This window comes from Chrysemys picta, chromosome 3, assembly GCF_011386835.1.
Source record: "Chrysemys picta bellii isolate R12L10 chromosome 3, ASM1138683v2, whole genome shotgun sequence".
Taxonomy (NCBI): domain Eukaryota; kingdom Metazoa; phylum Chordata; order Testudines; family Emydidae; genus Chrysemys; species Chrysemys picta.
In genome coordinates, this window is record NC_088793.1 from 29086719 (window position 1) to 29101845 (window position 15127).

The window sequence follows — 15127 nt, forward strand, 5'->3', positions numbered from 1 at the left end:
TCAGCCCTCAGCCTACAAGATGCCTATTTCCATATAATGATATACCAATTGCACAGGAATTACTTATACTTCACTATAGATCAGGATCATTTTCAACGGGTGCTTCCTTTTGGCCTTTCCTTGGCCCCAAGGTTGTTCTCAAAAGTCCTGGCAGTAGTGGCTGCTTACCTCGAACAAGAAGCGATCCTTGTCTTCCCAGACCTCCACAACTAGCTGCTCAAGGGCTGTTCTGACACAGCCAGAATTATCCTTATAGTGCCTAAGGGACAAGCTTGGCACCCTTAACTGCTTCACCTATGTATCCAACTGTTGTTCTAGCTCCCAGCCATTTCTCATCTCCTGTAACGGGATGCAGATCATATGGTTCTTCCCAGCCTAGTGGTTCTCCACCTCAGGGTATGACTCCTCAATGGTTCACAGGGCTAGAATCCTCCTGTTCTACTGAAGTACAACAGTATGACTGAATAGCCCAAAGAAATCAACCAGTACTACTTTCTGCAGAAATGGAAAAGATCCTTCCATTGTTGTTGTCATCGCTGCCTCCTGCCTGATTTGGTGCCACTTTACCATTTTGGATTATCTGTTGCATCTAAAGAAATCAGGGTTATCTATTAGTTCAACTAAGATCCATTTGGCCACAGAATCAGCCTTTCATCCTCTATTAGAAGGATTCTCCATATTTGCTCATCCAGTATCATCTAGGTTTATAGATCAGAAGGTCTAATATCTTACTCCATTAGGATGTAATCCACTCTATTGAGCCAATACCTTGGGCTAATAACACACACTGATACATAGTCCTTATATGATAAATTACCTCAAATTATTTGTCCAAATGTAAATGTTAAAAAATTAGTTATCTAGTCCATATTACCTATTACCTATTGCCAGACAGAGTTTGAGTCATTTAAATGAATGCTGAATGCCCTTCTAAGATACCTGTTCCCATTCCAATACCTCCAATATCAGTTTTCTATGTCTATACTCAAACATTTCCAGATTTATTTTGAGGGGGATGAGGGAGAGGAGAATGAAATATAAACTTCTGCAGGATAGGACAGAAACCAGAAACTCTGCCAATTAGTGTGCAACAAGGTTGTGCACTGTAGAGTCACACCCTGGCTTGCATTGCACTAAGTCTCCATGTAGATAAGCCCCTAGGTTATCAATACTGTGCCCTTGGTCATACTCTCATGGCCCTATGGTGAAGAATAGTATTTTTTCCTCACATAGAGCTATTCTCAGGCTTGAAATGATTAAAGCAATTGAGACCTCAATATAAACAAAACCAGGTGTTTAGATATTCTTACAGTTACAACACTGTTGTCTCCACACTAGAGTAGGAAGATCTGGAGCAAATGTTGCCCACCTTTGAAGATGTGCATAAGACTCAGACAAACAGGCAGATCTAAAGGACTAATTGCCAAATTGTACAGTAGTGGATGACACTAAAATAGATGAGTCACAATATATAAAAGAATTTCAGGAAACCACAGAGAATGGTACTTTGGCTGGTGTCCTCCAGTATGCCAGAAAATACCACCTCGTCATTGATGAGTGAATTCCAATGGAAAGTGCTTGTGTGCTTCTCCAGTCTATATCCTGGTAATGGCAACAGAATGAACCAAAACCACCTGAATTCCTGTGTTAGAAGTTATGGACAGTTCACTCGCTATGCACATTACATCCCTTTTGGGTTTCTCCAGAGATCCAAACATGAAAGTTGAAAGAAAACATTTGATAATTGTTCAATAAAAACCTTACCTACCGTGGACAATAGTATGGTTTTTTTTTTTACCGGTAGGTAAAACATTACCTCTCTTGCCTTATATTCCTTGTACTGTTCTTAGTGCATAATGAAGGATACTGCTTGAACTCATATTTAAAAAGGTAAAAGAAATCTGTGCAATTGTATACCACTGTATTGTTTTCCAGAGGGCACTCCCTCAAACCTTTCCAACAAAGAATAAACACTGTGCAGAATATTAACAACTGCAAGAAAATGCATCACTATGCCAGTGCTCATTTAAGAAAACCTTGCATCTGAGGTGCAACTAGAATACAAGAAACTAGATAGTCTGAAAGCAATATTCTAGCCAAAGGAGAAAAAAAATCCAACAAATGAGAAATGGCACTAATCACAGCTGGATTTTTACAATCCCAATTTCTATTTGAGGATTGCTGGGCTCTTGCCAATATTTATACAGGTCAATGGCCCAAAGCTAAAATCAGCTCTGCACCCAAACATGGTGCGAACTTGTTATCTAGTTACTGATATTTATATAGAATGATTCTGCCCCAACCATTCATTTCCCTAGCTGTGGAATATTAAACCATCCCTACAATATCTGCCATTTACAGACTCTTGGATCACAATGCCACAACAAACACTTATCTATACACCTTTGTCTAGAGATTATATGCTACAGCAAATTATTTATATTCTGCATGGGTAGAGCATTGTGACACTAACTGTGCATCAAACTCTGCATAACAATCTTGTGACAAAACAAATTGTATCATAGTACTTGCCTGTGCGTCTATGATATTGCCATATGTTTTAAACCTAGGTACCTATCTGTAAATGTTTTTTTAAGATACAAAGATCATATTAAAAGAGAGGGAAAGTTTGATGCCAAGCTAATTACCTTACAGGGAAGATCCAGTCTTCAGAAACTATGCAAATGACATTAGTGTTTCTTTTCAAGCATTAAAAAGTGACAGGATATTTCTACAACCTTAGTTTTGAATTGTGGTGCAATTGAAGGGAACAGAGTACTGTAGATATGATATGTGTTGGATTTATTAAAGTAAATGACAGTGTCTCAATCTTGTTTGAAAGATTAATTCAAATTTACTTGAGTATGAACGCTGTCAAATGAACTGAAAACTAGCTAAAAGCATAAATGGATAGATAACAGAATTTGATCATTTTAGATTCAAGTTCTGTAAAAAAGTTGTGCTGTGTGTCTCCTACATATACATTTTTAGCATCCTCTTCCTTTCCCACTAAGAACAGACATTGGTGCTCATTGACAGCCATACATTTGTTAGACTAAAATAATCCATAGATTCTCATGGAAGAATATTTAATTGGCTCCTTGCTAATTGTAATAACATTAGCTAATTTAAATATTTCAGAATGAAAGGATTACAAAAATGTCATCTAATATAATTTAGGGTAGAAATGCATGAGAAGAATCCATTACTGCTTAGTAAACAGCAGAAGCATTAATACAAGCCATGCTCAGATGAATAAGAATCATGTTAAAACCATTTTGCAATGCACATGGATGTCTGTATCAGGGCAGCTGAGGTCAACAGAAAAGAGGGGAAGCTTTTATGTAAATACCTTTAGGAATAATGAACCTAGAAAAATACCAAAAATATGTTTAAAAGAACTAGGATTATTTCTAAACAGTGTTTTCTCCGATTTAATTGTTAGATGATGCTTCAGCTGCTTTTTTAAAATGTAATGAATTCAGTCACTGCTATATCTTATCTTCAGTATTTGAAATGAATGTTTCTGTAGTTTTTGTGCCATATTAATGATTTAATTATCCACAATGACAAAATGCACTACTTGGTTCTAAAATACAGCTTAGCCCTTAATTTTCACCTGTAAAACCCTAAAGGGTTTGGGGACTGGCTTACCTAAAAGAGTCTCTCTCTTCTTGTGTGATGATGGGATAGTTGAGATCCCCCAAAGCACTCAACCTTCCTGCCCCTTGTATGCCACTGGGAGCTGGTGATGTAGTATTTTGGTTGGGAAGGACAGAGAGAGCAACGCCCCCATTCCCCCAAACTTTTCATAAGATTCCTGATTGTTTAAGGTAATTACAAAATTATTAAATCAGGCTTAATTCTACTAATTTTGCAATTACATTTAAAAACTGGAAGATTGTGTGTGTTACTAACCACTTGGGTCTGATAAACACAGTGCCATGGCCATGCAAGGATGTTTTTGACCACTGCTGGGGGTTCCTATGCCAGGGCACCCACAGCCCATCAGTATGCATGTCGTGCATGGTGCATACCATTTTTGTCGGCCAGACTGGGGGAGACGTTGCATTGGTGAGATCTCCTGATAAGATGAGCCCATCCCAAGCCGATGTACCTTCATGGGGCATGAACGCATGGCTGCTGCCAGCACCATCGCTGCAGAGAGCATAGTGCTGGACTGAGAGCACTAGCTCAGGCAACGTACTTCCCCCCCCCCCCCCATCCACAAGGCTTGTTACCCTTTCAAAGAAAGGTATTAGATTGGTTTGACATGATTTGTTCTAGACAAATCCATGTTGAATGTTACTTACCACCTTATTATCTTCTAGTTGTAATTCCTCTGTAATTTTTTTTCATAAACATTCCTACAAGTTTCAGAACAAGGTTTTCATTTCTGGAAGGGTCATGACTGGAACTCCTTTCCCACTTGCTTCACCAGTGCCATGGTTTGATGACTTTTGGAGGACATGTGAGATGAGCCTGTGTTCTCAGGCCTTTCCTGGAGGGTTTTGTTGGCGTTGACTGATGAATGGGAGATGATTGTGATAGGCTGGTTGGAGGTGAGGCAATGAACAGGTATCTAATGGAAGCCATTTGGGGTGACACTGGTATAGTAGATAAGTTGGGGGTTCCAAGGATTCAAAGATTAGTTTAAGATTCCTTTAGGAATCTGTTAAAATATGCATGTTTGTTTTAAGTATACAATGCGCATAGAGTCAGTAGGAGTGCAGTATATTTATTTAGATAAATAAATACAATTTGACATAATTATTTAAATTATTCCAACTACTCAATAGCATTGTTTAGACCTAAAATGTAATTTAGAAAAACAATATCCTAGAACTGCATCTTTAGAAGCAGTGGCAATACTTCCCCGCCTGCCACCCCTTTTGGCATCCTTCTCAGAAAATACCACAAAAGAAACAGTTCAGTCTATTGATTTGTGAATATACTTTTTAAAAAAATTGTATGTAATTTCACACCTGTACCTGTCACATACGTTAGTATATCTTGAATGCTTATAACTATTCATCATATTGCATATTTAACAGATACTTCCTTGTATACTGTGTGAATTCAAAATAAACATCCTTATGCATATATACTTTAGCTCAGTTCATAGCTGTGCAACCTGGCTAACATCCTATGGACAAAGTAGAGAATATACTTCTTGGAGTTAAAAGAAGCATCGAGTCTTTAATGTTGGTTTTATTATTACATTTATTTAAAATACAATTATTTTAATATCATTAAATCCCCAAATTATTAAAATTATTAGAAATTGTGTTCATAGACTCTGATCATTAATGTTCAAAGTATTATGTGTCCCCTTTTATCTGTTTACTTTTACATTTTGTTTTACAACTATTGGAATGACCTCATTTGGAATGGAATCATGAAAAAACAATTCCTTCATGAGATTAATAAATGCTTGAGAAGTTTTATTTCTCTGTAGTTCATATTATGTTAAATATTGAAATGTGTTTTGCTTTCTATATGCTAGGAAGACATAATATTCCCTGATTAAACTCTTACAGTTTAGAAAATAGTGTTTTTATATATAGCTGGTTCTTCATGATTCCTCTGTGATGACTCTTAAAATTGATTAGTGTAGGAAAATTTAAAGAACTTAGAATGGATTTTTAACTGAGGGTGTATCTATTTAAATAGCTGTAGTAGATGTGTGTTTCATTTGATGTTTGCAGGATGGATGTATATGAATTCTCTTCCCAACAAGTTTCATTTTTTAACATGATAATTTCTTCTCCGAATCCATGATCATCTATATTGTCACTTATCCTAGATCAGTCCTTTTGATTGATCTTGTAGTGCTAGTTCTTAAAATCAGAATGGCATGATAGTGAAGTTGGCATGCAATTAATTTAATTTGAGAACTCCTTTATTTATTTTCATGTTCATAAAACAGCAGAGCATGTTCATAAAACAGCATAAGTTCCACAGGTTAACAGTCTCTATTTCAAGGTAGCCAAATATGTAACCAAGTAACATAATCAATAATACAGAAGACAATGCAATTCAGAGGCACTGAATCGCTGTGGTTGTGTTCAGGTAAGTCTAACTCACAGCTGCTTATGCCACAATCAGAATTAGAAGAGTTTACAATGTCCCATTAAAGTTGTTCACAGCTAAACACAGGACATATTTGTTATGTGGCTATCAGTGATAATGTCTTTAGAAATTGGATTAAAATGACTAAGTATTAATTAAAGCTGAACCATTTTATTTGGATTACAGGGAGAAACTAGTTTCTTCAGATGATCTATTGGAGTGGTTGAGACCTTTCTGTGGTGATGATTCCTTGCCAGTGAAGCCCCGCATTAAGGTGCTGCAGATTATGGAGCAAGCATTTCATCTCAGTGATGAGGATAGCAGGCTACTTGTGTTCTTCAGAACTCAAGCTGTTCTCAAAGCCTGTTGGCCTGAGACAAAGGTATTATTATTTACCCTAACATTAAGTGATAGTGTATTACCGTGTTTCTCTTTTAAAAACTGTATGATTGAACTTTGTCAGTTTTGTAGTATGAACCATATAGGCAGTTACAAATGCATGCTATCAACAAATGAAGTAGCCCTTTTTCTACCCTCATACCAACCCAGGATTGTAACAAATTGTGACCTGAATTAAAAAAAAATGTAACTAGGAGTAGTTAAATACTGCCTCACTTATGGGCTGAGCATCCTCAGCTCCCACTCCCCTTAGTGGGGACCAAGGACACTTGATACCAAACAGAAGCATGCCCTGTGCCTTTTTTTCTTTCTTTCTTTTTTATCCCCCCTCCCACCCTCTATATACCCCTCCGGTATTTGCTGTTTTTTCTTCCTCCTCTTCTGCCACTTTCCCCTGTCCCCTCTGTGGTGTACTGTGGTGTGCATTCTAGTGGTTAGAGCAGGAATTGTAAATGTGACATTTAGATTCTCTTCCAGACCCTTTGACCTTAGATATGAAATTTATCTTGTCTGTGATTCATGTTAACTGTCCTTAAAAGAGAGCTAGTAAGTGTAATCTCACAAAGGTGTAATGCAAGGGTTAATTAATATTGTGTTTATACATGACTTTGAGATCCTCAGATAGAAGGAGTTGTTAAAGTACTTTGTCATAATCACAGGGCTGCTTGAACCTATGTCCCCTTTCTGGTCTCCCTAAGTACACACCCTCAGCTATTGCCCACATGCCCTTTACCTGACTTGGGGGTGGAATTTTGCAGTTCTGTTCTTAGACTAGGATGTGGGTGCAACATACCCCATGTATACCAGCCATTTATTGCTGTGCAGGTTTGATTGGGCGCCTGTGTTTCGTCCCTTTGGGAGTCTGTGACTAGTGTTATACAGTGACAAGCAGCCTTCTTTGAACTAGTAGGTTTATTTAGCAAATGGAAACAAAGCAATTGGGAAAATGATTTTCAAATAACAAATACCCTATTTACATTTTTACTCATTTAATTCTACTCTTCCCTATAAGCTAACTTAGATAGTTTTCTGTCTTGAGTTAAAGGAACAGAACAGGCCCAACTTCCATCCTTTTAGCAAAACCAAGAGTTCTTGGGACCCAAGCTGGACTCAGTTTTCCTTCCAGAGAGAGTGTCACCTTGTCTGTTTTCCCCCTCAGGAAAATTCCCTTTTCTCAAAGCCCCACCCTCACTGTGTGTGCTTGAGCCACATTAGAAAATTATGTTGGTTTAATTACACTGCTCAGGTGTGTGAAAAATTGTTAAGCCAACCTAAGAGTAGGTCTGTACTTACCTCCGGGTCCGGCGGTAAGCAATCGATCTTCTGGGATCGATTTATCGCGTCTTGTCTAGACGCAATAAATCGATCCTGGATCGATCCCGGAAGTGCTTGCCATCGACGCCGGTACTCCTGCTCCATGAGAGGAGTACGCGGAATCGACGGGGGAGCCTGCCTGCTGCGTGTGGACCCACGGTAAGTTCGAACTAAGATAGTTCGACTTCAGCTACGTGAATAACGTAGCTGAAGTTGCGTATCTTAGTTCGAAGTGGGGGGTTAGTGTGGACCATCCCTGTGTCCCTGTTTTAGACAGTGCTAGGTTGATAGAATAATTCTGTTATCATAGCTACTGCCTTTCGGGGAAGTGAAGTACCTAAGCTGACAGGGAGAATCCCTCCCGTCCGCTTAAGTAGGGTCTACACTGAATCACTACAGTGGTGCAGCTGTGTATCTGTAGCATTTTAAGTGTAGACAAGCCTTGGGTCTCTGCTGAAACTGTCTTCTCTCCCTAGCATTCTAACACATCATCTCAGACTATGTTTTCACTAAAAAAGCTGCAGCAGTGCAGTGCGGCTGCAGCAGTGCAGTGTAGACACTCACAACAGTGAGTTAGTTCAATCAGGGAGAGTGAGGTGCTCTGCTAGCAGTTGAGGTGTGAAAGGTGTGAACACCAAGGGAGGAGAAACTGCTTCTGTAGTTGGATAGAGTTCTCCCATCGCTGTAGTTAATCCACCTCTCCAGCAGGCATCACTGTAGGTGATGGCCAGTGGAGTTCTGTTGGTACCTTCATGCCTCCAGCTTCCACCCCGGTCACACCACACGATCCATCGTCTACAGCCAAGCACTGAGGTACAATCGCATCTGCTCCAACCCCTCAGACAGAGACCAACACCTACAAGATCTTCACCATGCATTCTCAAAACTACGATACCCACAGAAGGAAATAAAGAAACAAATCAACAGAGCCAGACGTGTACCCAGAAGCCTCTTGCTACAAGACAGGCCCAAAAGAGAAACCAACAGAACTCCACTGGCCATCACCTACAGTCCTCAGCTTAAACCTCTCCAACGCATCATCAGTGATCTACAACACATCCTGGACAATGATCCCTCACTTTCACAGACCTTGGGAGGCAGGCCAGTCCTCGCCCACAGACAACCTGCCAACCTTAAGCATATCCTCACCAGCAACCACGCACCGCACCATAACAACTCTAACTCAGGAACCAACCCATGCAACAAACCTCGATGCCAACTCTGCCCACATATCTACACCAGCAACACCATCACAGGACCTAACCAGATCAGCTACAACATCACCGGCTCATTCACCTGCACGTCCACCAATGTTATATATGCTATCATATGCCAGCAATGCCCCTCTGCTATGTACATTGGCCAAACTGGACAGTCACTACGCAAGAGGATAAATGGACACAAGTCAGATATCAGGAATGGCAATATACAAAAACCTGTAGGAGAACACTTCAACCTCCCTGGCCACACAATAGCAGATGTTAAGGTAGCCATCTTACAGCAAAAAAACTTCAGGACAAGACTCCAAAGAGAAACTGCTGAGCTCCAGTTAATTTGCAAATTTGACACCATCAGATCAGGATTAAACAAAGACTGTGAATGGCTATCCAACTACAGAAGCAGTTTCTCCTCCCTTGGTGTTCACACCTCAACTGCTAGCAGAGCACCTCACCCTCCCTGATTGAATTAACCTCGTTATCTCCATACTGATTTATACCTGCCTCTGGAGATTTCCATTACTTGCATCTGAAGAAGTGAGGTTCTTACCCACGAAAGCTTATGCTCCCAATACTTCTGTTAGTCTTAAAGGTGCCACAGGACCCTCAGATGACAGAGACCACCTCTGGCAGTATATTGCCCTCTAACATCTTTGAGCAGGGGGTTGGACTAGATGACCTCCTAAGGTCTCCTAATCTTCTATGATTCTATGTTGTGTTTGGATATTGGTTAGCTACTTCCTTCCCGTACCTCTAATTGCATGTCTTAGTGGTCTCCCATCCAAATAGCGACCTATGCCAACCCTGCTGAGTTTGTGAGATCCAACAGGATGTTAGCTGTATGGCTGAAGACAACACCCCAACTTTCATAAGAATTGTGTAACACAAGTATACAAGACCCAGGTAGGAGATGGAACTGCCTGTAGTTCCTTCCCTTTTACAAAACTGAATGTACTTTTTTTTTTCTTGGAAGAGAGAGAAATGTGTGCCATTCTTGCTCTCATCACAGAAAGGTCAAATTCAGATAGCAGCAAGAAGAAATAGATAAATATAGTGTATGTTCTTTAAAATATTGTGCTTTGTAGAGGGAACTGTTCCAGCTATTATTAGTATGGGGAAGGGAAGGCATAGAAAATTATCTTGCAAAAATGCTGCTACAGGTCAGATACCCCTCATAGCACAAGGCAATTCATCTATCCCGTCAATGTTTTACTCTTCAGTTGCTGAGCAAACAAGGCATAAATAAGAAAGAGTCTAGTAATACCTTGTAACAAACAGCCAAGTGTGTACTCTATACCCAGTAAGCTCAAATCCTTCAGAACTAATAAGCTATGGGTTTTGTTTCTTAAAGTTTTAAAAACAGTTTGTATGTTTGACATAAACAATAGCTGTTATTTAGGCTTTTCCTGATACAGAGTATGTCAAAGGACACCTCTTAGTATAATTTTTAACAAGTTTCAGTATTCATATCATTACAGTGTAGATGCAATAATGTACACATTTGGATCATCTAGCAGGCTCAAAGCTTTGGTTCTGGAGAATTTTGGGGTGCTTTACCCTGAACAACTAGTGAAATGATTCAGAAGTGACAGCATATAGTATGGTATGTCTAGCGGGTACCAGTTGAAGTTCTTTTTACCATTTCTAAAGAAAACAATTTAATGAACTTCTTTTTTGTGTGCATGTAATATCATGGGTTGTTGAGTAACCCAGAATACGGTACTGAGTGAGCTGTTGTATTTGAAAAAGGAAATGGAGACACCATGAGGGTAAATAAGCCTGGTTTTTAGTTTCCGAGCCTTCACAAATTAACACATCCACACTGATAGTGAGATATCTCTCGAGTCATCAAATTTTGCAGATTAACAAGTTAGTGATCACATATAGTAAAAAGCAGAGATAGTTTATCACACACTGTACTGCACCTCTTTATATGGCAAATGTCCTATTAGTTACTTGTCACAGTGTTTCATGGTAAACTAGTAAAATACAATCTTAGAAATATAAAAGTCCAAACTACAGAACTCAAGCAGTTACATCTTTTGCTGAAAACTGAGAGGAAAGCAGTTGGTTTGTACATGTGGAAGGAGTGCACAGGTAAGCAAAGCATAAATTAACAAGTTTCTATTGCACTGTGTTAATACTTCTCGCTTATATTTTATTTAAATATCCCAAAGTACTTTAGAGAATTACTGTCCCAACTTTACAGATGGAGAAACTGAGGCACAGAGCTAAAGTGACTTATCCAAGGTCATATAATGAACTGGTTGCAGAGTTAAGAATAGAACTCAGGACTTCTGAGTTCCAGACTTATGCCCAAACTGCTGGACTATGCTGTTTTGTTACCTCCTTTAAACTATTCCTACTTCGTATTTAACAACACTGCGCTCTCATTTACAAGGTGACCCTTTCTCAGAATAGAGTGAACAAAATAGTGCCCTTTGAGATGTCAGTGAAAAATTACTATCCCAATTTCACCTTGGGACTTACAGATAGAAAGGTATTTCTGAGACTTCTGTAATAGTTGACATTTAAATCATTGCAGACGTAGGGTGCTTGCTCTTTCAATAGTTACAAAATATCTTAATTTTATTTCAGTGTCACATTATTTCAAAAATTGTTTATCCTTCTTTGATAATTGTTTCATTCCTTTATAATGTCCTCTCTTTTCCCCAATCCCTCTCCAATACCTAAAGGGACGCCAGATATTGCAAAGGATGGTTGTGGATTCTTATTGAGTAAAGATAAGTTTAATGATATTGCAATGTTCAATTACCAGAAAATGTGTGAAAGCCACCCTCAGTATGTCTAGTAATCCTCTTAGTCGGGCTTTGCACACATCAAAGAGGGACTTAATATTTAATTATGCTCTAGGTGCTATAGGTAGTGGTCCCACAAATCAATATGCTGCTGGGAAACAGGCCAGCTCGTGCAAAATTAAAAATGTACTTTATGCAGGCAGCTACCTATCTAACAGTCAGAAACACAGCAATTTCCAGTTCTCTAATGATTAGTTAACAAAATTAAAAATTCAGAGGTCCTCATTTTTCAAAGGCTTCAGAGTCCTTAATTCACATTCCAGTAGCATCCCACAGCTACTGGCGGGAGGAGGCATGTGTTGTTTTAATCCCCTTGATACATTTTATCTGAGCTTTTCAGGTTCTGTAATTTTCTAGTTAACTGGTGCATGAAAAATATGGGTCAAAATACTGACACTTTCTTTAAATATATATATATATTTTTGGGGTAAGAGAAAATGAGTGCCTTAGAATTTTCATGTTTTAAATTTTACCTTATCCATTGAGGATAGATAACTCATTCCCTGTCATTATAAATGAGAAATAATAGAGTTTATAAGGACTTCCAACAACATGACTAATGTATGTATTATGTCTATTTACAGCACATGTGTGAACGTATTAGTCATTCAATTTGGTCACCAATTCTACATAATTTACAGTAGTAAAAAGTTAGAGCTTTACCCTGGCAAGCAGAAGCTACTGTAGGAATATAAGACCTTTAGCAAAGGTTCTGTATGTAAACCAATATTTATTAGTTAGCAAGTAGGATTGTTTAATTATTATAAGAATAACATTGGTCATTTGTGTTTGTGTGTTACTTGAATCCAAATAGCATGCGTAATTTAGAGAAGGTAATCTTATATAGAGTTTCCTTTAATTTTGGTATATCAGACATTGTCATGCTCTTGAGGCCATTTTGGAAAATCAGGAAGTTAACTAAATATGAATTTGGAGCCTAACTTTAGGCTCCTGTTTTTTTTTTAATTATAGCCTTGAAAAGTGGCATGAAGTGTCATATATATACACACACACAGTTCTTTTTATTTTATATATATATATATAATAAAAAGAACTGAGGGATCTTTTAAATAACTGCATTAATGTACATGTTAATGTAATGCTTTTCCTGGAATTTCATTCTGGAAGATGTCCGTCTCCTCCCCCAGCCATCCAGAAAAGGTATGTAGAGGACAAAGGCAGTGTATGTTGATCTCAACACCTAATTAGAAAGAAGATACTGAATTATTGTCCAGTCTCTCTTGAGTGACGGAGGTCTTTAATGTGAACACCATCAGACAGTAGTGGCCTTTGGCTGTTACTACCTTTGACTGAATCCGTACTGGCAAAATAGTAGCAATTGTGCTATATCAGTTGTCCCTGAGTCGTCTTGTTCAGTGGCTGAGTGGTTAAGGCGCCGAACTACAGTTGTGAATGTCCTGGGTTAAAGTTTTGCTCAATCTCACACTGAAAGGCCAATTCACCCAGCTACAGAGTGGCCTTATCCATCTGGTTAGGGCAGTCAAAGACCATCAGACATCATTCTGGCTACATCACTCCCTTGTGTAACATTGGCTATGGAACTGATGTGCCTTAACCGCATCAGCCTGATGAGCCATTCACTCTGGAGAAACTTTTGACATCTTGTAACCTCTGAAACCTTACTTAATACATAAGAATTAATGACCATATCTATTTTTAGTGAATGAATTAATTAGAAATTGCTTATCATTGCTTTGAATCAGGTGTTTATAGTGTATGTGGATTTACTGAAGGAAAAACTAATCAAATGAGAAACATGCAGATTTTTAATGTTAAACTGTAAAAAAAACAAAAACAAAAAACAAATAAACTCAATTTGCTGATTATGCAGTTTCTCCATGTGAAAAAGTGCAGCATGCATAGCTTCCGAGAACATCATATTCAACTATGTGATTCATTAAGCAGTTCCTATAACATGCAAATAGAAAATTTATCAGTATGCACTCAAGCAAAACAAAGAAAACATCAGATGAAATGAGCAGAAAGATACAGGACAGTTTGAATGCACAATATATGCATGTTAGTTTGAAATATGGATGTAGATATAGATAATTTACAAATGCCTTTCCCATTCTATTAGGGGATGAGAGTATCTTATCTAGTATTCTGTGGACAGTATTCTGTGGACAGATATGTCAAAGGAAGATGAAAGAACCCCCAGTAAGCAGATGTGAGATAATCTAGTCTCCACATTAGGTCACCTCCTTATCCTTTATTTCTGGAGATTGATTTAAAACCTGAAGCATGAGATTTCATATCAGTTTTATTTTTTTTTAAACAATAGCTGTTTTAACTGTGGATATTTTTGTAATCCATATATTGTAAACCGCTTTTGGAATCTTGCTAAATTCTTGGCCTCAACAACACCCGGTGACAATAAGTTCCATAGTCTATTTATATGTGTGAAAAGGTATTTCCTGTTTTGCATTTTCCACCTGTTAATTTCAATAAATGTGCCCTTTTGTTCTTCTGTTATGGAACAGAGAGAATAGAAGCTCACTATCTACCTTCTCTGTAAGATTCATTACCGTTATTTATATCATTTGTTAATTTATGTATTTTATCATGTTGTCATTATTGTCTTGTTCCTAAAGCGAACAATTCTAATATTTTCATCTCTTCATATGAGCATTTTTCTATGCCCATAATCACTCTTATTGCCTATCGCTGAACCCACTCTGATTCTGCAATATATCTTTTGAGATGAGGTGACTAGTATTCCAGATGAGGCTGCTGTATTTATTTATATAATGACAAAATATGTTCTGTATTATTCACAATCTTATTCCTTATGCAACCTAACATCTTGTTTGCTTTTTTTTTTTTTTACTGCACTTGCCCATTGAGTAGAGGTTGAACTGTCCACAGTGACTCCCAGGTCACTTTCTTGAGTTGATACAATTAATTTAGAACCTTGTAAGATATGAGTTGTTTAATTTTTTCCTTCCAATATGCATTACTTTACATTTATCAGCATGGGATTTCATCTTCTGTCAAATAACCCATTCACTGAGCTTAGTTTAGGTCCCTTTGAAGTTCCTCATGGTCCTCTGTGATCTTTACCAACCTTAATGAGTTTGTGTTATCTGCAACTTGATACTTCACTGCTTACCCATATCTAGAAAATTAATAAATATATGAAATAACACTCAATAAAATAAACTCAATTTGCTGATTATGCAGTTTCTCCATGTGAAAAAGTGCAGCATGCATTGCTTCCGAGAACATCACATTCAACTATGTGATTCATTAAGCAGTTCCTATAACATGCAGATGGAAAAGTTA

At 38.1% G+C, this 15127-nt stretch overlaps 1 protein-coding gene across 5 annotated transcripts in view; it reads left to right on the forward strand.

The window, feature by feature from the left end:
• Positions 1-15127, forward strand: part of NBAS (NBAS subunit of NRZ tethering complex) — a 383144-nt gene that overhangs the window by 311421 nt on the left and 56596 nt on the right. For all 5 annotated transcript variants that reach the window (XR_010599418.1, XM_005293091.5, XM_065587676.1 and 2 more), the window contains one exon: positions 6259-6454. Coding sequence is in view for 3 of the 5 variants with exons in the window: in XM_005293091.5 (XP_005293148.2) it covers positions 6259-6454 (196 nt within the window). In the remaining 2 variants the exon portion in view is untranslated. Of the gene's footprint in view, positions 1-6258; positions 6455-15127 lie in introns of those variants that run through there.